General features: G+C 33.6%; 1 protein-coding gene across 4 annotated transcripts in view; it reads right to left on the minus strand.

The window, feature by feature from the left end:
* The window catches only part of LOC138337152 (uncharacterized), a 74,760-nt gene that overhangs the window by 46,332 nt on the left and 1,706 nt on the right, over positions 1-26,722 (minus strand). For 2 of the 4 annotated variants that reach the window (XR_011210578.1, XM_069286728.1), the window contains one exon: positions 21,260-21,327. Coding sequence is in view for 2 of the 4 variants with exons in the window: in XM_069286728.1 (XP_069142829.1) it covers positions 21,287-21,327 (41 nt within the window). In the remaining 2 variants the exon portion in view is untranslated. Of the gene's footprint in view, positions 1-21,036; positions 21,328-22,240; positions 22,318-23,523; positions 25,711-26,722 lie in introns of those variants that run through there. The other 2 variants (XM_069286726.1, XM_069286727.1) reach the window with 2 other exon arrangements.

Here is a 26,722-nt window from a genome sequence, read left to right on the forward strand (position 1 = left end):
AGATCATTTATTAAATTTTTCTTACATTACCCTTTTAATTAATTCTTTTTGAAAGTGTTCACATTTGTTTATAAAATTTTCAAGAAATTTTTAAATGGGTAAATTAGCAAAATTATATTCTTATGATTTCTTAATGTACGTGTAAAAAGATAAATGATCAACTAATGTGAGGTGGAGGAAGTACTAATTAGAATTGTACGGATAGATTGAAAAAACAACAACATATAAGACATCAAATAAAGTTGTGTTCATCTCAATCCTGTAGAAATTAGAACACCAGCAATAGGTTGAAACATCCAAAGGAAGCCATCATGAGATAGTTTAATTCATTAGTGATAGTCAATTTCACTTAATACAAAAGAAATCAAGTATGAGGCACTAGGTAGTAGTATTGAACATTTCGATAAATTAAAAAACAGTGTAACACTTATATTACATCACCCGTGTGAGCTCTCTTATATTTTCAGTTTGAATCACAGAATAATGAAGGAGGATTATCAAAATTCAATTAAAAATAATTTTTCTACTCGATAAAGATAAAAGTAAAATTACGTACATCTTACTCTTTTCACCCCTTAATTATCAAATTAAATCTAAGCTTGCTTTTGTTGGTGTAACACTTATATATATGCTCTTCCAAGTAAGTACGTTTTTAATGTTTAAGGCTAATGGACACTGTACTATAATTTTCTCTGATCAAAATAGATTTTGTTAATTATGTTTTGACTAACCTTTTGATCTCTTTTCTTTAATAAGTGTACTAAAATATAATAATATTGTTATTTTCTTACAATAACTTGTATTTATAAAGTTAATAAACAGAAACAGAAATAAGATGAAGCAGAAAATAATATAGAATACAAGAATTAATCCGAGTCCACAGAAATTACTGTGTGTCCTTAAGAAATTTAATCCCCTCACTGTACCCAAGGTTATGGATTAATTTCTCCCAAAATAAAATGGATTAAACATGTTAAAGAAATAGCGGTACCTCAAACTTCTTTAACTTCAACGAACTGAAGAACAACAACAAGTCACACAGACTCAGTCGATCGACACTTTGATTTTTATTTGAGAGAAAAATAAATGCAGAGAAAGAATTTTTTTTTTCAGTATTTAAAAAATCAAAAATTGACTTCCTTTTATAGCCATTTTCAGCAAGGAACATGTCTGTTCAGTGAAATCTGTTCAGACCCATTTTATCCAGAAAGTTGTGTCTTTTGGAAAAAATAACAACTTTTCGAAAAATTGTGTCTGTTAGGAAAATAACTACTTTTTGAAAAGTAACGACTTTTCGGAAAAGTAACGACTTTTTGGAATGTTACCGTTACCCGCAAATTTATAAGAGAAAATATTAACACGATTTATTTGATTTAACAAAAATTGATTAAATAAATTTTGTCCAAAAATTTTATCAATCAATCACATCATTTGCCAAATCCAAATCCAAATAAATGACTTTTCATTTGCACTTTGCAAATGACTTTTCATTTTTCCTCCAAAGTAGTTCCCTCACTTTTGATATTCTCTCTTTTCTTTTCCCATTCAAACTTGCTAAAACCCAACAATCCCCCACATGAATGGGGAAGGCTATTGTTAAAACATATGCATGAAAAAACTTGTGTGTCTTGTAGGTAAAGGTTAATTGCACCTGGATAAGTAGGTTTCCCTTTAAACTTTCCGTAGTGAACATATATCGGATATACTCGGTCAATCGGTAGATTTGATATCTTTGAACCGTCGAGCTTTGATGTATACCTAGACAATATATGTCACACAATCAACCCTTGAACTGTTCTTAGTTCTCATTGTTTTGTTCGTTTCAGCCATGAACACATCTTGGATAGTAAGTGCTTAAAGAATTGGCCTTACCGGATTCTCCTTGAAGCGGCTTACACTTCACACTTACATAGGTGATTTCTAAATGTGTTATCCCATAGATACACCATTTGATATTCCCTGTATCAAACTTAGAAACCATTAAAAAGTCCTTATGTCTTTATCCTGGTTACTAAACATTGTCTCATCATGAGAATGAACCATAAAATAATAATAATAATATTTTTTTTCTTTGACAATGTTGAACCGTCATCAATGACTTTGTTTATCTCCTTGAACCTAGATCTTGGGATCTCCACTCTTCTAGGTAGAGTTACCGCCACGATGACTTGTTCTCGGCCATAGTCCCATTCCCGTCGATGATTTCTCAACTCCATCTCTATTTAGGCCTTTTGTAAGTGGATCCGACACATTATCTTTTGACTTTACATAGTCAATTGTGATAATTCCACTAGAGAGTAGTTGTCTCACAGAGTTATGTCTTCGTCTTATGTGACGAGACTTGCCGTTATACATAATACTTCCAGCCCTTCTTATTGCAGCTTGACTATCACAATGTATGCATATAGGGGCCATTGGTTTGGGCCAAAATGGAATATCTTCTAAGAAATCCCGGAGCCATTCAGCTTCTTCACCTGCCTTGTCTAATGCAATGAATTCAGACTCCATTGTAGAGCAAGCTATACATGTTTGTTTGGATGATTTCCAAGATATTGCTCCTCCACCAACAGTAAAAACGTATCCACTTGTGGATTTTGTTTCAGTTGACCCAGTAATCCAATTTGCATCACTATATCCTTCAAGAATGGCTGGATATCTGTTGTAATGTAAAGCATAGTTTTGAGTGTCATCTAAGTATCCCAAAACTCTCTTCATTGCCAACCAATGATTATGATTAGGATTACTTATGTATCGACTCAGTTTACTGATAGCGCAAGCTATGTCTGGTCATGTACAATTCATGACATACATTAAGTTTCCCAATACGCTAGCATAGTCCAATTGAGACTGACTTTCGCCTTTATTCTTTACAAGATGGATATTTACATCAATTGGAGTCTTTGCCCTTTTAAAATTCAAAAATTTGAATTTTTCAAGTATCTTTTGAATATAATGAGTTTGAGACAATGCTAGACCGTTAGGAGTTTTATGAATTTTAATTCCTAATATCACATCAGCAACTCCTAAATCTTTCATATCAAACTTACTAGCAAGCATACGCTTTGTAGCTTTTATATTAGCAATGTCTTTGCTCATTATAAGCATATCATCTACATATAGGCATAAAATAACTTCCTGATTTGGAGTATCTTTTATGTAAACACATTTATCACATTCATTTATCTTAAATCCATTTGACAACATGGTTTGATCAAACTTTGCATGCCATTGTTTTGGTGCTTGTTTTAGCCCATAAAATGACTTAATAAGTTTGCACACTTTCTTTTCTTTACTAGGAACTACAAAACCCTCAGGTTGTTCTATGTAAATTTCCTCTTCAAGCTCTCCATTTAAGAAGGCTGTTTTCACATCCATTTGATGAATTTCAAGACCGTATACTGCAGCTAGTGCAATTAACATCCGAATTGATGTAGTCCTAGTCACTGGCGAATATGTGTCAAAATAATCAAGACCTTCTTTTTGTCTAAAACCTTTGACAACAAGTCTTGCTTTATATTTGTCAATAGTTCCATCGTCTTTCATCTTCCTTTTAAAGATCCATTTTGAACCCAAGGGTTTGTTCCCTGGAGAAAGATCAACCAACTCCCAAGTATGATTGCTTAAGATTGATTCAATTTCACTATTAACAGCCTCCTTCCAAGAGGTTGAGTCGCTAGACAACATTGCTTCCTTGAATGTTTGAGGCTCACTTTCAAAAAGAAATGTTACAAAATCTAATCCAAATAAAGTAAATGTCTTTTGACGTTTACTGCATCTTGGACTTTCTTCATTTTGTTCATTCTCTTTTGGTTCTTCTCTGGGTTGTTTAGATCCCCCACAGATGACTCAAGTCTAGTTTTATACGGATAGATATGTTCAAAAAATTTAGCACTATCTGATTCCATTACCGTATTATCATGAATATCCGGATGTTCGGACTTATGAACTAAAAAATGACATGCCTTACTGTTTGTGGCATATCCAATGAATACACAATCCACAGTCTTAGGTCCTATTTTTACCCTCTTAGGTATAGGAACTTGGACTTTGGCTAGACAACCCCACACTTTGAAATATTTCAAATTGGATTTTTTACCTTTCCATTTTTCATATGGAATTACATTTGTCTTTGAGTGAGGCACTCTATTAAGTATCTGATTTGCTGTAATGATAGCTTCCCCCCACAAGTTCTGTGGTAAACCTGAACTTATAAGTAATGCATTCATCATTTCTTTTAAAGTTCGATTTTTTGTTTCTGCAATTCCATTAGACTGAGGAGTGTAGGGAGCAGTAGTTTGATGGATTATTCCATTTTCTAAACATATTTCTGCAAATGGAGATTCATATTCTTCACCTCTATCACTTCTGATCATTTTGATCTTTTATCTAACTGATTTTCAACTTCAGTTTTATATTGCCTAAATGCATCTATGGCTTCACCCTTACTATTTAGCAAATAGACATAACAATATCTAGTGCAATCGTCAATAAAAGTTATGAAATACTTTTTCCCACCACATGATGGTGTTGACTTCATGTCACAAATATCAGTGTGAATCAATTCTAAAGGATTTGAATTCCTTTCAAAAGATTTATAAGAATGCTTAGCATACTTAGATTCAACACAAATTTGACATTTTGATTTATTGCACTCAAATTTTTGCAAAATATTTAAGTTAATCAGTTTTTGCAAAGTTTTATTATTAACGTGTCCCAAACGTTCATGTCATAAACATTTAGACTCAAGCAAGTAAGAAGAAGCAAAATCTTTATTCATATCAACTGCAATTACATTGAGTTTGAAAAGACCATCACTAAGGTAGCCTTTTCCTACATACATATCATTTTTGCTTACTACTACTTTATCAGAAACAAATACACATTTAAATCCATTCTTGGTCAGAACTGGAATTGAAACTAAATTCTTTCTCAATTCTAGAACATATGAGACCCTATTCAAAGTCACCACCTTGCCTGATGTCATCTTTAATAGGACTTTGCCAGTTCCTTCCACCTTTGCAACATCGGAGTTTGCCATAAACAATTTTTCATCTGTAAGTGCTGGAGTATATGATGAAAATAATTCTTTGTTGGCACAAACATGACATGAGGCACCAGAATCTATCCACCATTCTCTTGGATTTCCAACCAAGTTACATTCTGAAAGCATTGCACAGAGATCGTCCATTTCTCCTTTGGATTCAGCCAAGTTTGCTTGATCCTTCTTTTTCTTGTCCTTCTTAGGACCCCGGCATTCATTAGCCCTATGACCATGTTTACCACAATTAAAGCAGTTTCCATTGAATTTCTTCTTAGGAGGATTGCTTTTTGGACCAGATGCTTTCTTTCTTTTCTTTCATTTTGTGGAATCTTCTTCAACAAAATTTACTCCAGATATTGCTGAATTACCACGTGACCTCTTTTCTGCAGCCTTATTATCCTCTTCGATTCTCAACCTTACTATGAGATCTTCAACAGTCATCTCCTTGCGTTTGTGTTTCAAGTAGTTTTTAAAGTCTTTCCACAATGGAGGTAACTTTTCAATAATTGCAGCCACTTGAAAAGCATCATTCACAATCAATCCTACATTAAAGGGTATGTGAGTATTAAGGGAAAACTTAATATTTCTAACATAGGCATTAAATAAATTTATACCTTCAGCAAGGAGATCATGGATTATAACCTGCAATTCTTGAACTTGGGTGATGACAGTCTTACTGTCTATCATCTTAAAGTCCAGAAATTTTGCCACAATGAATTTCTTCATTCCGGCATCTTCTGTTTTGTACTTCTTTTCTAAAGCATCCCAGAGTTCTTTTGAGGTTTTTGCATTGCTGTACACATTGTACAGATCATCTTGCAGACCACTCAAAAATATAATTTTTACACAAAAAATCTGAGTGTGTCCATGCTTCTGTTACCAAGAATCGTTCATCAGCCGAAGTTTCATCTGACATAACAGGAACATTCTCATTGATGAACTTCTGCAGACTCAACGTAGTGAGATAGAAGAACATCTTTTGCTGTCATCTCTTAAAGTTGACTCCAGAAAACTTTGCAGGTTTCTCAACCGGTGCTAAGGCAGCATTTGAACGATTATGTGCAACCGTTGTTGTTGCAGCACCTACTGTTCCAGAATTTGTTTGACTTGAATTAGTGATTTTTTTCTGTCACAAATGGAAGATAAATTAAGTATTTAAAATACTATCAGTAAAGAACAAATCTTTACACAAACTGTTTTTGATTTAGCGATAAAGTTTTTATGTTCTTTTAATCGTTAATCGAATGAATTTTAAAAATTCAAGCAGAGTAGAAAACCATAAAGGTTTTAATCTCCAGAAACCTCAAATACAGAAACTATTAAATTTTCTTAAGATTGTTATTTTCTTATTATAACTTTTATTTATAAAGTTAATAAACAGAAACAGAAATATGATGAAGCAGAAAATAATATAGAATACAAGAATTAATCCGAGTCCACAGAAACTATTGTGTGTCCTTAAGAAATTTAATCCCCTCACTGTACCCAAGGTTATGGATTAATTTCTCCCATGATAAAACGGATTAAACCTGTTAAAGAAATAGCGGTACCTCAAACTTCTTTAACTTCAACGAACTGAAGAACAACAACAAGTCACACAGACTCAGTCGATCGACACTTTGATTTTTATTTGAAAGAAAAATAAATGCAGATAAAGAAATTTTTTTTTCCTGTATTTAAAAAATCAAAAATTGACTTCCTTTTATAGCCATTTTCAGCAAGGAACATGTCTGTTCAGTGAAATCTATTCAGACCCATTTTATCCAGAAAGTTGTGTCTTTTGGAAAAAACAACAACTTTTCAAAAAATTGTGTCTGTTAGGAAAATAACTACTTTTTGGAAAGTAACGAATTTTCGGAAAAGTAACGACTTTTCGGAATGTTATCGTTACCCGCAAATTTATAAGAGAAAATATTAACACGATTTATTTGATTTAACAAAAATTGATTAAATAAATTTTGTCCAAAAAATTTATCAATCAATCACATCATTTTCCAAATCCAAATCCAAATCCAAAGAAATGACTTTTCATTTGCACTTTGCAAATGACTTTTCATTTTTCCTCCAAAGTAGTTCCCTCACTTTTGATATTCTCTCTTTTCTTTTCCCATTCACACTTGCTAAAACCCAACAAATATATATATATATATATATATATATATATATATATATATGATTATATAAGTTTATAAGTTTGTCAATTTAACCTTTATCATCATATTTTATAATTATTAGTCAAATCACTTATAAACTAAGCGTCTAAAATTTAAAATTAATTAAAAAATATGAAGTTATTACCCCTCTCCATTAATAGATTTCATTTAGTAAGCATTTTTATTTGATTGAATATTTCACTCATTTAGCCATAATATCTTTTCTATTCCTCAAAGTATTCCTTTTAAAACAGAGCTTCTATTTGGTTCCATTTTCATCGTTCGTTAATCTCCTTATGCATATTCTTTTTTAATTTACATGTTTAGCAAGAAAAAACCATTGAACAATATGTAATTAGAGAGAGAAAATAAATTAATCCAAAAATTAAGGAGTGCGAGGAAGATAAGAGATCAAACTTTTTATCAAGAAATTGTAGCTTTCGAGCATCTCCCTTGATGTGGTTCAATTGCCTCAGTTTTGTCATCTTTTCCTTCATTAATATACCAATTAAATTTCATAGCAACTCTATTAACTACTCACATCTTGACTTGAAAGTAAAAAATGTTGTTTTAACAAATTACATATCAATTAGTATTTCATTAATATTGATGATGTCATTTGCAGAACCTTTTAATTTATATTGGTTTCATTTTAATTTGTTTGTTTGATTTTGTATTGACATAAAGTATAATAAATTTAATTTTTTTTTCAATTTTAGGGTCTTAAACTAAAGATAGATAGAATGTTTGAATATATCCTTTATTTTGTAGTCATAAACATGTTATACAGAAAGTTAAAACAAAAGAGTTGTTGAAAAAGAAAAAAACACACTGATGGATGAGCTGAATGTTCCACGTCACTAAATAATGGAATCTCGATCTACTTATAAAACTTATGGAATCTTCCCCTCTTTGAATTTTTTTTGGAGTGTGAATTATGCACATGACCTAAATTGACATGATCAGTGCCAAAACTGATGTGGCCCCTAAGAAATGGAATAGTTGCAGGGTGAAAATCACACTCTAGATCGGATAGTAAAATTAAAGATAAAAGATATATGGATGTGGTGGTGGTGGTGATGGAGTGGGGTGGGGTGGGGGGAGTAAATGAAATGCCAGATAAAGAATGTTCGGATGAAGAGGGGTGATAAACGAAATCCCGAATAAGCAATGTCCAAATCTGGGCGTGGAAGGGGGTGGGGGTGATAATATTAATAAGATTTGAGCAATCCTCATTCCTTTTACTTTGTGGTATGAATTACACTCAAAACCTAACTTGACAAATTCTTTCAAAACAAACTTAAAAAATTAAACAAATTGAAACGTGCGAGTACAAAATTCAAATTCAAACATTATTAATTTCACATTATTTAAATATTATACGAATTACGTCACATTAATAGAAATAAGACATAATTTTATAAAAATAATAATTCCTACAAATAGATATCGATAATAAATACGTAAATGAGTAGAGTAAATTTGCAAAAGAGTAAAGTACTTGAACATCAGCCATGTGACTAACCCAAACAAGAGAAAAAAAAGTAAAAAAACTCAATTAGTGGTGCGGTAAAAAAAATCAATTCTACAAATTTAAGTATAGTCCATGTACGCCAATCTCCTATCAACCGGAAGCTCAATATAGCGCTGAAGCATGTCTTTAATTCTACAAAAGTAACAATTTAGTAAGAAAGTTAATCTAGCTAATCGTTTTATAAATTAATACCTAGCACGATGTAACGACAATTTCTGTAGGTATTGATCGTAAATATAACACCTCTTTTGGCTACAGAATATACTGAGCCGATCATCAGACGAGAACGAGAAAAAAACAGGTCCACATCACAACAAATTGCAATCTCTTTCACCTTCTTTAGTAAACAAGTATGCCGCTTATAAAATGCGACTTGACGTCTCGTTGTCTCTAGTATTTTCTTTATCTCAATTCTCCTACCCATCTTGAAGTTTTTTCATGGGAGTCTCTTCTCTCCTTTGAAAGGAACAACAAATTAGAGTGTTGTGTGAAGTGTATGAAAGTTACAATGACCGAAAGAGGAGGCTTCAAAGTAGCTAATTTATAAGGGCAAAAAGCTATTAAGGTCAAATATAAAATAAATTTAATGATCAATCTAAGTCTTTATCAAATGTATACTTTGGGGATTTTTTGCTTCCTTTAATGCATTTAAACATTTTTCTTAATTTTTTGGATATTCCAAAGATATATTTAATTTCATTCAAGAACATTTTTCGTGAAGGTTAGATGTCTCGGAGAGTACTAATATATTCCTTCCAATCTTTTGAAATGATATGGGTTATTTGCAGATGGTACGTCCACATGGTTTCAAATTTAAAGATTTTAGATCGGTTTAGGGTTGACTTTGTACTAAGGGGGGGGGGGGGGAGAGGTTGAATCACCGGTATCCCCATCTCCACGTTGAACGGTTTACCATTCATCAAAGTTGGATTCATCACAACAATGTAACTCCCTATTTCCGAGTTACAAAAAAAATCTTACATTGATCGTGATTTTGGATAGATCGTTGGTATAACTAATTATGTGTTTTTGACACATTTCTCTTTAAATATCATGACCCTTAAGTCCTCTTAAACTTCCATCTCTGTCCTCTTCTTCCTTAGTAGAACTACAACATCCTCTATTTCTTGTAGATTTACATTTTTGTTCTAAGATTGGAACTACCAAAGGAGGAGGGGATAGTCGTATTCGAGTCAATACCTAGGAGGTTTGACTCTATGTTGTTAGGCAATATTAGTCCTAGGTTTTCCCCCACGTTGGTCTGATCCTTGTTTTGGTAGCTTGCATGTTCACTTGTTATGGGTGTAGGGTGCTCCATCGATGCAGTATCACCTCTTGAACTTATTGCTAGAAAAGGAAGAGTGAGAAAAGCGATGAGTTTGGTGTTGAGTCCGATGTGGGGATGGAGTTGCATAGAACGGGTTGTCCCTTAAGTTTACTAGAATACATGATGACGGGAAAGAGAGTGGTTGCTCTGGGTGTTTGAGGGAGGACCGAATGTCTCGTATTTATCCTTGTCTACTGGGTGTTTGAGCATTCCATAATTGTTTTTAATTTTTTTTAAAAAAATAAATATAATTCTCTTTCATACTTGGTTATTATTACTTTAGAGGAAAAATTTGGAACTTTATAAATTGACGATGCCTCTTCTCGATCATAAGAAAAAAACACAATAACATCGATAGTATAGTCATTCAAAAAGTTTGTTTATGGGCAAATTTTATCAATACAATTTTTATGTCTTTTTAAATATTTAGGCTAATTGGTCAAACCATATAATAATATTATATTTCTTTTAATATTATACTTAATGGAGAATACTACTCTTGGTGGAAGACAATGATGAAAGACTTCATTCAATAAATGTGGTCTATTGATGTGTTGTCCTTGACCATGCCCAAGAGGAGGTGCAGAATTCATAATGATCTTATATTGAGTTATTAGACTCTTCAAAGATCACCTGCTCTGATACCAATTGTTGGATTTCTGACCCCTAAAATCGCTTAAGGAACATGTTTATTCTATATGTTCCTTTGCAGATTGCATGAGTTACGTTTTGTGAAGCAAATAAAATAATAACACAATATTTTATCGCAAAAAACCCTAACTCTTAAGGGCAACACATCAACAGACCACCATTATTTAATAGAGAATATTATTCTTGGTGGAAGACAAGGATGAAAGACTTTATTCAAGCTGAAGATTACGAACTATGAGTTAGAATTACTAATGAACCATTAATTACTACTATTACTGATAGTGAAGGGAAAAATATGGAGAAGCTGACCACAAGATGGTAGGGAAAAATGCAAAAGCTAAGTGCATTCACGTATGTGGATTAGGACCTGATGAGTTTAACCGCATCTCTAGTTGTACCTCTGCAAAACAAATATGGGACACTTTACAAAACGCTCAGGAAGGTACAACTCAAGTTCGTAAATTCAGAATTGCCAGACTTTGTTCTGAATATAAAGCCTTCAAGATGAAATTAGGAGAACCACTTCAAGATATGATCACCAGATTTACCACTGTTGTAAACGAGTTAATATCTTTGGGCAATGTATACACCACTGAGGAACAGGTAGACAAAGTACTAAGGATTCTATCTAGATCATGGGAAATAAAAGTTACTGCAATCAGAGAGGCCAAGGATCAAACAAATATAACGTTGGATGAATTAGTAGGAAATCTCAAAACTAATGAGATGAATGTTGACAAAAGAGATGAAGGAATGTGAAAAATCTTGGATTTAAAGCATTTAAAAGTGATGAATAAAATTTGGATGATGATGGATTGACACTAATAAGTAGAAATTTCAAGAAATTCTTCAAAAGGGGCTTAAATTCTGAAAAAGGGTAAAACACACTAAAAAAAGAATACAGAGAAACCACAAGGTGAAGGATGCTTCAAATGTGAAAAAACTAATTATCGAATTAAGAATTGTCCTATGTGGGAGGTAGAATGGAGAAAAAAAGAGCTGAAAAGGAGAAGAGAGAACTTTTAAACAAATGAAAAAAATAAATAGAAGGAACAAGCAATGTATACAACTTGCACAACATGTTCAGACATATATGACGAAGATGATGAGGATCTCTCTTTGATGGCCATAGAAGAATCAGGTTCTGAACCTGAACCAGACTCTGAAGTAATGGAGGTAAATCTTTTTTATTTAAAAGATAAAGGAAAAATGCGCAAGTACCCCCTCAACCTATACCCGAAATTCCAGAGACACACTTATACTATACTAAGGTCCTATTACCTCCCTGAACTTATTTTATACGTAATTTACTACCCCTTTTTAGCTTATGTGGCACTAGTTTGAAAAAAAAGTCAACCAGCACTGGGCCCACAAGATAGTGCCACGTAGGCCGAAAAGGGGTAGAAAATTATTAATAAAATAAGTTCAGGGGGGTAATAGGACCTTAGTATAGTATAAGTGTGTCTCTAAGATTTCGGGCATTGGTTGAGGGGGTACTTGTACATTATCCCAAAGATAAACTATTAAAGTTCTCGAAGAAAAAGCTATCCTTCTTATTACTCACTTCCATGGATACAATTCAAGAACTAGTTAAAACCAAGAATCAATTGCTTTCTTGCACCTCTAGTTTAAAGTTTGAGTATATTGATCTTAACAAAGTTAATTTTGATCTCAAGAAAGAAATTCAACTCCTAAAGGAACATGTACAAAAACTTGATTCCTGCACTTTGGCTCTCAAATCTGAAATTTTCAAACGAAGTGTTACTGGAATGAAAAATAAAAAATTAGTGGTGACCAATCAGATGTGACCAAGATCTAATAAGGTTAAACAATGAACTATCTTCTGAAAAGGAAAATTCTAGGAGAATGAATCTTGAATTGTATAGGATAAAAACTGATCTGGAAAGAGCTAATAAGTGGACAAAATCCTCCATGATAGTAACCCATCTAGGTAACAATACTAAGAACATTAAAACTGGATAAGGAGAACATTAAACCAGTGTGAGTTAGCTTAAAAACATTATTTGATGCATTTAATTTAGTAGAACCAGTGCGAGAGATAGGAATTTTGTTACCATCACCCATGGAGACATCTTCGTTACCGTGGTATGGTTGCAGGTTGTGAGGCTCTGTCGTGATGTGATGGGTGGCTCCTGAGTCAACTATCTAGGGATTGGTCTCCGTTGTAAGCCCAGCGGCATAGTTGGCTTTTGCTTCAAAGTGATTATGAGATCTCGAGCGGCAAACATTGGCAGTGTGGCCAATTCTGTTACACAGTTGACAACGAATAATACCGTTTGGATTTGAATTGGATTGCCCTTGTGGTGGAGCGCTTGGACGCAAGTTCTGGCGCCATTGTTGAGAGTTGTTGGTTTGTCTACGGTTGTTGCGATTATTGGAGTTGAATTTAGTGGGAGTAGCAACTTCAGCAGTGATGGTACTAGATAGTTTCTTAGCATCCTCGTGGCGGAGGAAGAGTTCAAAGTCTAGTAACTTTTCAAACAGTTCCTCATAGGAGATAGGCGTATCGCGTGCACGAATGGCAGCAGATATTTCACGAAATTCAGGACCTAGACCACTAAGTATTTTGACAATGAGTTCAGGATTGGAAACAGGAGCACCAGCAGTGGCTAACTCATCCGAAAAGGACCAAATAGTATGAATATATTCAGTAATGGAGCAAGAGTCGTTAGTGACACGGGCAAGCTGATCACGCAGACTGAAGACTCGAGTTTGAGATTTGTTCGCATAAGTGGTACGCAAGGCATCCCAAGCTGATTTAGCCGAGTCAGCGGCTGCAACAGTAGGGGAAATAGTAGGTTCGACAGAAGCCATGAGAGCATTCTGGATGAGTTGATCCTGACGGAACCAAGTTAAGAAGGCAAGATTGGGAGAGATATTCGTGCCGAGGGTAATCGTGCGACTAGGGGACGGACTGGTTCCATCGAGATGGCCAAAGAGGTTGTAGCCATACATAAGCATGGAAAATTGGGCTTTCCTGGTGGCGAAGTTGTGACCACCACTTAGTTTGATGGGTAATTGGGATGCGGGATTGAATTGAATGATAGTATTGGTTCTTGTCGTGTTATCAGCATTGACAACTCTCGGATTGTTGCCATTGTTGTTGGTCATTGTTGCTGATCTGCATGAGGAGAGGAAAAAGAAGAAAAAAAAATTGGATCGTACTCTTTAGAGCGTGAAGAGCTCTAATACCATATGAACTGAATGTGTTTTATTAATGAAGGCAGCAAGTTCTTAAATAGAGTTACAACGAAAGTAATAAGACTCCTAAACGAACTGAACTAAAGTAGTCTAATTGAATAATAACTACTGAACTAGTAAGACAATCCTAATACGACTAAACTACTAACTGGCGTCCTAGACCAGGTGTTCTAATAAAAGTATTGTTTTTTTGACAAGAAACCAGTACAAAAAGTTTCCTTTCATAAAGGAGCTCGCGGGCTAGATACTTTTCTTAATCAAATAGGAAAACTAGACAAACTAGAAAGCCGAAGGAAAAAAGGAAGTATAATGATGTGAATGTGGTTTCGAATCTTGAATGAAGTAGAAAGCATAATCAGATAAGGAATTCAAATTAAAGTCAAGAAAGAAAACCGAAGACAAGTTTGAGTTGAACTAGGAGTTCCACACAAAAGAGGAGTCCTACATGAAGTAGGATTTCTAGTTGAAATAGGTTTTGGATTTCAAATCCGAATCTATAAATTGGGCGATAGTTTCGCTTGAGAAAAATTGCGCACTTACATAGAGAGAAGATCAAAACACGATCAAGAGGTTTGAGAAATTTTTGAGATTTATTGGGAGTGTTGCAATTTGTGAGGAAAAAATGTAACATTGTAATTAAGAGTTTTGATTGCAATCGAGTGTCTGTGTGTATAGGATTCGCCTAACAAGTTTTAGAAACTTGATGGATGGTAGAAGAAATAAAATCGGGGGATTTTGTATCTTTGGGTAGCTAGGAATTAAAGTTCATAATTTCTTAACTAGGAATTAAAGTTTATAATTCCTCTAGGAATTAGAGTTTCTAATTCCTCTAGGAATTAGAGTTTATAATTCCATAGGTTACATAGCTTTGTAATTTTTTGTTGAGACTTGAAGTTTAATAAATTGGAGTTAAATCTTACAGAGGTGTAGGACATGATTTTTATCCTTAAGAGTTGGAGTTTTTCGGGATAAAATATTGTGTTATTATTTTATTTACCTCACAAAACGTAACTCCTGTTATCTACAAAGAAACATATAGAATAAATATGTTCCTTAGGCAATTTTGGGGGTCAAAATTCCAACAAAACACTTATAATAAGTCAGTCCAAATTAAACATGCTTAAAATCAATTTTGAAGTAGCCTATAATCTAAATGGACAACTTAATAATTAGTACTACTACATATGATGTAGCAAACACACAATTTATTTCTAACATTCATATGTCATTATTATTCACTTCAACATTTATAGGCCACCCAACATACATTGAAGATGATATTTTGCATACTTAAATAAGTAAATAAAATACTAAAATTTCAAGAGTTTGTGAATTTTAAGATGGACCAAACATAAAGGAACTATATAAAAAAAGTTTTTTTTCTGAGTTATTGATGGATCAATCTAAATTTTAGAAGTCTTCTCCATTGAAAGCTTCACTGAGGAAAACTTCCCATTCACATGCATCATTCTCATGTGTAGTACTTTCAGCAATATTTCCCATAGTATTCTCCTAATCATTGTTACAAACATTTAAAGTGAGTTGTTTTTGTGAATAATATAAAAAATAGAGTTATTTTGATCGATAATAATAAAATAGAACTTTGGATTAACCTCCATGGAATAGTTAAATCCATTAACATTAGGAGTTATTGGATCACTTTGAACTGAAGGAGGATCATTAGATTCATTGATGTAATTGTTGTTGTTACTCATGTTATTATTACAATTTGAATGGGCATTCTCCAAACCAAACGAGGAGGAATTATTCAAATTGTTGTTCCAAGTTATATTGTCATTCGCCAACCCTGATTGGAAGGTATTGTTCAATTGTGTGCAGGAGATAGACCTGAAATACAAAAAGAACATGTTCTTAGCTATCATATCATGTTAAACAAAAACAATACAAACATCAATAATAAAATATATTGTTTTTGACGGGTTTAATATAATATTATTACTATATTAGTAGTATCATTTACAATGATATTTTGATCTTATATAGAGTTAAGATACATTGATCGTTATAATTCTAATATTATTATTCTTTTTCAAATATAAGAAATATTATCTTGTGAACAATATAAGTTCGCGAATCAATAGTATCAAAAGAAACCTTGTAGAATCACAAATACTTTGCCAGAAGTTGAAGAGAGAGTTGTCATTACTTTCACCAAAAGTTATTTGTGCCTGCAAATATGTATGAACTATTTAGTATAGTACGAGAGGGGGGGTAAGGATTTAAAAAGGAATAATATTTCATGAATATAAATGTACTTGTGATTGTCCAAATATTTGTGTTGGATTCTGCTGGAAACCTACAATCATGTTTTGTTCCTGACTATTGCACAAATAAAAATAATTATATAAATTTATTTTGAAAAAAATAGCTCAAGTTCTTAATGAGATCTTTACGAGGAATAATGTTTTAAGAATGTTAATGTACCTGTAATTGTCCAAATATTTCTCTAGGAATCTGCTGGACATCTACCATTATGTTTTGTTGTTGATTCTATTTTCGCGGATAAAAAATAATAATATCAAATTTTTTTAAAAAAATATCTCTTTTTAGAGATTCTAGTTAATGCATATTCAAATAGTATTACCTGCAACGGGATATAAGGCGATGAGTTTTGGCTTTGAAAAAATGGTATTCCCATTTTGTGAAGAACTTGCAAAGGAAGGGGTATGTGCGTAATTGCCAGAACTATTTGCTATTCCCTTCCCCTCATTCATCCAATTATGATATATGCTCTCCCGGATACCTGAACTGTAATAATAACAAAATAATTACTTTACAAAGGAAAATAAAGACATTTTTTTGTAAAGAAATATTATTTGGAAAAAAATAATGACCTGTATGGTTTAATCCAATTATTAGTATTAAACTGGTGAGGAGCTGTTTGTTTTGCAACAAAGTGAACATCCATCTTTTCTTGTTTCTCCAAAATCCATCTGATCAAAGTTTCTTAGACATTAATATAAATATATGAGTTGATTTGATGAACTATTTCTAAGAAAAATAATTATTTTCTTGAAATTTGTGATTTCCCTTTATTTTTAAATAATTAATTAAGATAAAATAATTGGTGAAAGAACTAAATTTTCTAGCCTTGACTCTTTCGAGAGAGAGTTGTATGTTTCTCTCACACTAAATTGAGTTGATGAAGAGAAGGCTCTTGCCCTTGTCCTGGTTCGAAATCCCTGTGGAATCATATTTAGACGATTGAAGTATACTATAATTTAAATGTCAATGAAAATTTATGGTGACACTGTTGTATTCAACCTTGATGTTATAATTAAGATGAAATATAAAGAAAAACACTTGTAATACCGAATAAAATGACCTTATGTTAGCATCCAAAATCTGCGATTTCAATGTACTCTTCTTGATTTGTAGCTCCAAATTCTGGATCAAAGAATTTCAAGTTCAAATGATTTTATAACTTTCCTCATTGGCTCTAAAATGATTAATTAACATTTATTTATTAAGAAAACTCTTAATTTTTATTTCAATGTCTCACTTAACTAACAAACTACTCCCTTCGTCGCATAATAGTTAATCATCCTTACAAAATAGTTGTCCACTTTACTAAATCAAGAAATCATTAATTAGATTTTTTTATATTACCCTTTCAATTAATTCTTTGAAAGTGTTCACATTTGATTTAAAAATTTTCAAGAAATTTTTAAATGGGGAAATTAGTAAAATTATCTTCTTACTTATGATTTCTTAATGTACGTATAAAAAGATAAATGATCAATTAATGTGAGGCAAGGGAGTACTAATTAGAATTATATGGATAGATTGGAAAAAAACAACATATAAGACATCAAATAAAATTGTGCTCACCTCAATCCTGTAGAAATTAGAACACCATCAATAGGTTGAAACATCCAAAGGAAGCCATCATGAGATAGTTTAATTCATTAATGATAGTCAATATTACTTAATACAAAAGAAATCAAGTATGAGGCACTAGGTAGTAGTATCGAACATTTCGATAAATTAAAAACAATGTAACACTTATTTACATCATCAGTGTGAGCTCTCTTACATTTTCAGTTTGAATCATGGAATAATAAAGTATGATTACCAAGATTCAAATAAAATTAATTTTTCTACTCCATAAAAATAAAAATAAAATTACATACATCTTAATCTTTTTACATCTTAATTGTCAAATTAAATATAAGATTGTTGTTGTTAGTGTAACACATATATATGCTCTTGCAAGTAAGTGTGTTTTTAATGGTTAAAGCTAATGGACACTATACTACAAAATAAGTAGCAAGTCTATAATTTTCTCTTGTCAAAATAGATTTTGTTAATTATGCTTTGACTGACCTTTTGATCTCTTTTCTTTAATAAGTGTGCTAAAATATAAAAATAATAATAATATGTTTATGATTATACAAGTTTATAAGTTGTTCAAATTAATTTTTATATCCATATTTTATAATTATTAGTCAAATCACTTATAGCTAAGCGTCTAAATTTAAAATCAATTAAAAAATATGAAGTTATTACCCTCTCCGTTAATTGTTATATATATATATATATATATATATATATATATATATATATAATTTCTTGCCTGCTAATGGATTAGTCCAAGTTAGACCGAGAAGTAAGAGTTTGTAATTGAAGTCGGGGGGGCTGAATAGAGAAATTCTCTTCCCACGTAGCGCTAAGAAGCAAGTTCCTATATATATATATATATATATATATATGATTATATAAGTTTATAATTTTGTCAATTTAACCTTTATCTCCATATTTTATAATTATTAGTCAAATCACTTATAAACTAAGCGTCTAAAATTTAAAATTAATTAAAAAATATGAAGTTATTACCCCTCTCCATTAATAGATTTCATTTAGTAAGCATTTTTATTTGATTGAATATTTCACTCATTTAGCCATAATATCTTTTCTAATCCTCAAAGTATTCCTTTTAAAACAGAGCTTCTATTTGGTTCCATTTTCATCGTTCGTTAATCTCCTTATGCATATTCTTTTTTAATTTACATGTTAAGTAAAAAAAAACCATTAAACAATATGTAATTAGAGAGAGAAAATAAATCAATCCAAAAATTAAGGAGTACGAGAAAGATAAGAGATCAAACTTTTTATCAAGAAATTGTAGCTTTCGAGCATCTCCCTTGATGTGGTTCAATTGCCTCAGTTTTGTCATCTTTTCCTTCAATAATATACCAAAAAATATATATTATAAATAATGGTGGTTAAAATTGTCCCGATAATTAAGTTTCATAGAAACTCTATTAATTACACACTTCTTAATTTGAAAGTAAAAAATGCTGTTTTAACAAATTACAAATCAATTAGTATTTCATTAATACTAATGATGTCATTTGCAGAACCTTTTAATTAATATTGACTTCATTTTAATTTATTTGTTTGATTTTGTATTGACATAAAATATAATAAATTAAAAAACTATTTTTCAATTTTATGGAATATGTGAATATATTTTTTATTTTGTGGTCATAAACATGTTATGCAGAAAGTTAAAACAAAAGAGTTGTTGAAAAAGAAAAATAGACTCTGTTGGATGAATTGAATGTTCCACGTCACTAAATAAATGTAATCCCGATCTACTTATAAAACTTATACAATCTTCTCCCTTTGAAATAAATTTTGAGTGTGAATTAGGCACATGACTAACTTGACATGATCAATGCCAAAACCGATGTGGCCCCTAGGAAATGGAATAGTTGCGGGGTGAAAATCACACTCTAGATCGGATAGTGAAATGCGAGATAAAAGGTATATGTATCTGGGTGTGGTGGTGGTGATGGGGTGAGGTGGTACTGGGGTGGGGGTGGGGTGGGGGAGAGTAAATGAAATGCCACATAAAGAATGTTCGGATGAAGAGAGGTGATAAAGGAAATCACGAATAAGCAATGACCAGATATGGTCGTGTAAGGGGGTGGGGGTGATAATCGTAATAAGATTTGAGCAATCCTCATTCCTTTGGATTTTGTGGTATGAATTAGACTCAAAACCTAAGTTGACTAATTCTTTCAAAGCAATTTAAGAAATTTAAACAAATTGAAACGAGCGAGAACACAATTTAAATTCAAACTTTAATAATTTCACATTTATTTAAAGATTATACGAATTAATTCAATTTAATAGAAGTAAGACATAATTTTAGAAAAATAAAAATTCCTACAAATAGATATCGATAATAAATATGTAAATGAGTAGATTAAATTTGCGAAAGAGTAAAGTACCTGAACATCAGCCATGTGACTAACCCAAACAAGAGAAAAAATAAAAGAACTCATAAGTTAGTACTACGGTATAAAATAATAATAAATTCTATAAATTTAAGATTAGTCCATGTACGTCAATCTCCTCTCAACCGGAAGCTCAATATAGCGCTGAAGCATGTCTTTAATTCTACAAAACTAACAATTTAGTAAGAAACTTAATCTAGCTAATAGTTTTATTGATTAATACCTAGCAAGATGTAACAACAATTTCTATAGGTATTGATCGTAAATATAATAACTTTTTTGGCTACAGAATTTACTGAGCCGATTAGAAGACGAGAACGCGATAAACACCACGTCCACGTCACAACAAATTGCAATCTCTTTCACCTGCTTTAGTAAATAAGTACACCTCTTAGAAAATGCGACTTGACGTCTCTTCTTGTCTACTATTTTCTTTATCTTAATTCTTCTACCCATCTTGAAGTTTATTCAGGGGAGTCTCTTCTCTCCCTTGAAAGGAACAACAACTTAGAGTATTGTGTGAAGTGTGTGAAAGTTACAATGACTGAAAGAGGAGGCTCCAAAGTAGCTAATTTATAAGGGCAAAAGGCTAATAAAGTCAAATATGAAATAAATAAACAAAGTTGGTCAACCTAATTCAGAAATGGTCGTGTGACTTTTGTTATTAAAAGTTAAATTATCATAATTATGAATTCATATTCAGATAATATTATTTAAGTCTATGTGTTTATGTCGCGACCAAAAATCACGAGTCGTGATGGCACCTATGTTCCCAACCAATAGGTAAGCCAACCAACATATTTTAACAAACTTAACTAGTTAATAAGTAAAAAGACAACAAATTTCCAAATCTCCAATACTGAGTTCTTTATAAGTACGAATGCGGAAAACTGAAAAAATACTACCCAAGAATTGGTGTCATAAGTACAAGAGCTTCTAGAATACGATGCAAGTCTGAAACTAAAATGACAAATCTAACTTGAGGGATATCCTGTCTAAATACTGAATAACAGAATACGTAAAGACAGAGGGAGGCGTGGGCCACGGAACAGCCAAGCAGCTCACCACAACTCCAAGAACTTCAAGCCGGACTCAATTTGCTCCACGAGATGTGCTCCTACTCGGAATCGAATCTGCACAACAAGGAGTGCAACAAGCGTAGTATGAGTACGAAACCACGTGTATCCAGTATGTCTCATTGACCGACAACGAAAAAGTAGTGACGGGAGTTTATACAAAAAAAATAGATTTGTAAATTTTATAAGTGTATATATATATTACACTCACTATTTAGGTTCCATCAATAAAGGTAATCAAACATCATGTATTTTCCAAACACCAAACAAACACATAATCATCAAAATAAATGATGTGATGAAATGCAATGCAATATAACACCATGTAACGAATTGTCTCAGAATACCCAGTACACACTCAACCGTATATACATGATACTCCTCAAAAATACATCGAGAGTTCATGACCCATGGGGGACTCGCGAGGTCCATATACCGACACGGACGATCTCCACGTGTCTGTGCGGACAATCTCAACGCACTATCATAATATCAAACAATTTCCACACGGACGGTTTCCACGTGTCCAAATTACAATCTTAACATCTCACCATCCCCAGCACGGACGATCTCCACGTGCCCAACTTATACTCAATCTCATGTCAATGCATGTATACAATATCATTTCAATATAAGGGGATAATGATGGATCTCACTCAATCAATATCAACATAATACATAACCACCTCAATTATCACAACTATACGGGTGTAATAAAGAAAACACAATCACACAAAAATTTCAAGTCAATAATATATCAGGTAATGCCCATATGCTTTGGCATTCTCAAATAAAAAATCCACATTCTATAGTAGAAATTTTCCTTTTTATAACAACGGTACTCGTACCAATGCCCGTCACACCATTGATACGAGACCCCATCTTTCGCCCTTACTCCTTTGTCTATTTTCATTTTTTAATCTTTAATTAGGAAAACGTCCTTCAACAAGTCTAAAAAGTCTTAACATACCTCAGATGCCGAACTTGTGCCACGAATCTTTTAAGATTTTTCCTTTCCTTTTCGCAAGGTTTCAGAACGTTCCCAATCTACCAATTTTGCAATATTTGTAAGTAAGCAATTTTTTTGTAGACATTCAAATTATTATATGTCTATCATAGACACTAAAACTCACTCATATTTTCAACCAAACTCCAAATTTTGAGACATATTGATATGCCAAAATTTTCATACTTGCTAAATTTCAAGCCAAGAACTTAACTCTAACCTCTTCAAATGGACTAAAATTCAATGTTAGATCATATAAAATAACACCTAATAATTAATTACCAATCCCAATATATATTAAAAACTAGCATTTTAATATATGAATAAAACATGAACCAACTTTCCACCCACTGGCAGAAGTGGAATGCCCCTCCCCCCTTTTCACGTTTTTTTTTCCTTCGTTGGCACTGCCAATTCAAGCATCCCCCGTGCCAATTCAAGCATCCCCCATGCCAATCATTGGCATATGACTGCCCAATGATTGACATCCACTTTCATCACTACTACATAATTCAACCATAAAACATAAATAAAGAAAACTTTCACCATTAAATTTCCAATTAAAAAAAATCTATTATCATTATATATATTATTATTTATTTTTTTTTGCAGAAACCCATTTGTAAATAAGTGCCAATTTTCTAAAATATTTATCAAATTCCAATCATTGGCAATCATTGACAAAATCCCAGAAAACAATAACCTGCAACAATTTAACTATTCGAATTCAATCGATTTTTTTATGTATATATTTTTTTGAATACTAACCCAATTGCTAACAATATAATATAATTTAGTAATCATCACCAACTTACCCATTATTTCTTATCACCCATTATCAATATAACATAAAATAATAACACAATCCCAAGCACTCCGATAATATATTACTATATATTGAATTGAAAAGAATGAATATCTCATATCTTTACCTGAACAAAGGCTACGATTTTTCTCCCTCTCGCTGGTCGCCTGTGGTAAGGTTTCGCCTCCCCACTTTTCGTTTTCCTTTTCTTCTAAATAAGAAATCATTAACCGTGAAACTCCACCAACCTATTATCTAATTATTTTTTAATAAAGGTTTCATCAATTGGGTACTCATAGTTATCTAATAGTTTAAAAATACCCCTTTAAAATTTCAAAAGGAGTCAAACTAGTCCTAGTTTTCAAAACGACCTAGCGGGTCGTTACATCACCTACCACTTAAACAAATGTTCGTCCTCGAACGCGAAAAGAAAAGAGCTAACCTGAACGCTCAAAAAGGTGAGTATATTTACTCCTCATGTCTGACTCTGTCTCCCATGTAGCCTCCTCCACTGGACGATGCTTCCACTGAACCTTTACTGAAGCAATCTCCTTGGACCTCAGCTTTCGAATTTGCCTATCCAAAATGATGATCGGCTCTTCCTCAAAAGTCAAATTCTGATCAAGTAACACTGAATCCCATTGAATCACATGATCACCACCCTGATGATACTTCTTAAGCATTGAAATATGAAATACAGGATGAATACCTGACAAACCAGGTGGCAAAGCCAACTGATACGCCACCTCACCAATACGCTCAACAATCTCGAAAGGACCAATATACCTTGGGCTCAACTTGCCCTTCTTTTCAAACCTCATCACCCCCTTCATGGGTGAAACCTTCAATAAAACCCTCTCCCTAACCATAAACTCTAAATCACGAATCTTTCGATCTGCATAACTCTTTTGCCTACTCTGAGCCATGAGAAGTCTATCTTGGATCAACTTGACCTTGTCCAAGGACTCCCTCAACAAATCTGTACCCCATGGTCTAACCTCAAATGCATCAAACCAGCCAATTGGAGATCGACATCTCCTACCATACAGAGCCTCAAATGGTGCCATCTCAATGCTCGAGTGATAACTATTATTGTAAGCAAACTCCGCTAGAGGCAAGAACTGGTACCACTGACCACCAAAGTCAATCACACATGCCGCAACATATCCTTAAGAACCTGAATAGTCCACTCAGATTGACCATCAGTCTGAGGGTGAAAGGCTGTACTAAGATCCACTCGAGTGCCCAACTCTTTCTGCATAGACCGCCAGAAATGAGATGTAAATTGGGTGCCACGATCTGAAATAATAGATATACGAACCCCATGCAAACGAACTATCTCTTGAATATAGATCTTGGCTAACTTCTCTGAGTTATAGGTAGTTTGAACTGGTACAAAGTGTGCAGACTTAGTCAGTCGATCCACGATGACCCATATAGCATCAAACTTACCCAAGGTACGTGGCAACCCTACCACAAAGTCCATAGCAATGCGCTCGCACTTCCACTCAGGTATAGGCATCCTCTGAGTCATACCTCCAGGCTTTTGGTGTTCATACTTCACTTGCTGACAATTCAAACATCGAGATACAAAATCTACTATGTCCCTCTTCATACGACACCACCAATAGTGTTGCTTCAGTTCACGATACATCTTAGTAGCCCCCAGATGAATAGAGTACCTCGAACTATGAGCCTTCTCCATGATCAATCTAGTCAAATCACCTGTACGAGGAACACATATACGACCCTTAATCCTCAAAACTCCCTCACTATCAAGAATTGCAGCCTTGGCTTCTCCTTTTAAAACCTTATCCCTAATCTTACATAAATCACCATCATCAAACTGTTGAGCCCACATCTGCTCCAACAAGGATGACCTGGCCTCCATATAAGCCAACACCTTACCAGATTCTGATATATCAATTCTCACAAAGCTATTGGCCAGGGATTGGACATCCCTAGCTAAAGGACGCTCGCCAACCTATAACATGGCTAGACTACCCATACTTACCGCCTTCCGACTCAAGGCATCTGCTACAACATTTGCTTTGCCTGGGTGATAAAGAATAGTCATGTCGTAGTCTTTGAGCAACTCCAACCATCTCCTCTGCCTCAAATTTAGATCCCTCTGATTGAATATATACTGGAGACTACGATGATCCGTTAACACCTCACAATGCACACCATAAAGATAATGCCTCCAAATCTTTAATGCAAACACAACAGCCGCCAACTCTAAATCATGAATAGGGTAGTTCTTCTCATGAACCTTTAACTGCCTCGAAGCATAAGCTATCACCCTTCCCTTATGCATCAACACACAACCAAGACCAACCCGAGAAGCATCACAATATATGACAAAACCCTCTCCCTCCAGGGGTATGGTCAAAATCGGAGCAGTAGTCAATAAAGTCTTGAGCTTTTGGAATCTAACCTCACATTCGTCAGACCACTGAAAAGTCACCTCCTTCTGTGTCAATCTAGTTAATGGAGATGCAATGGATGAGAAACCCTCAACAAACCGTCGATAATAACCTGCAAGGACCAAGAAACTCCGAATCTCAGTAACTGAAGCAGGTCTGACCCAATCTCTAACCGCATCAATCTTTTTAGGATCCACCATGATACCCTCCTTGGACACTACATGTCCCAAGAATGCTACCGAACTAAGCCAAAACTCACACTTTGAAAACTTTGCATAAAGCTTCTTCTCCTTTAGAATCCCAAGAACAATCCTCAAATGATGCTCGTGTTCCTCCTTAGTGCGTGAGTATATCAATATATCATCTATGAAGACAATAACAAAGGAATCTAAATACGGTCCGAACACTCCATTCATCAAGTCCATAAAAGCTGCTGGGGCATTAGTCAATCCGAAAGACATCACCAAAAACTCGTAATGACCATAGCGTGTTCGAACAGCCGTCTTAGGTATATCCTCCGCCCTAACCTTCAGCTGATGATAGCCAGATCTCAAGTCAATTTTGGAGAAAACTGAAGCACCCTGCAACTGATCAAATAAATCATCAATACGAGGTATCAGATACTTGTTTCTGATGGTTACCTTTTTCAACTGCCGATAGTCAATACACATACACATAGATCCATCCTTCTTCTTCACAAATAACTCTGGAGCACCCCAAGGAGAAACACTTGGTCTAATAAAACCTTTCTTCAACAAATCCTGCAACTGCTCCTTCAACTCTTTCAATTCAGCCGGTGCCATACAATAAGGAGGAATAGAAATAGGTCGAGTGCCTGGCTCCACATCGATACAAAAATCAATATCATGATCTGGTGGAAGACCTGGCAAATCGGTCGGGAATACCTTTGAAAATTCACTCACCACTGGAATAGACTCAAGCATATGAGTCTCAATACTAGTATCTCGAATATGGGCCAAGTAAGCCAAACATCCTCTCTGTACCAACTGACGAGCCTTAAGGAATGATATCACACCCTTAGAAGGATGACTAAGAGTACCTCTCCATTCTACTATAGGAATTTCAGGCATAGCTAAAGTGATGGTCTTGGCATGACAATTTAAAATTGCGTGGTAAGAAGATAACCAATCCATACCAAGAATCACATCAAAATCTATCATATCTAAGACCTTTAAATCTGCATGAGTGTCACAC

Source organism: Solanum lycopersicum, chromosome 7, assembly GCF_036512215.1.
Source record: "Solanum lycopersicum chromosome 7, SLM_r2.1".
NCBI lineage: Eukaryota > Viridiplantae > Streptophyta > Magnoliopsida > Solanales > Solanaceae > Solanum > Solanum lycopersicum.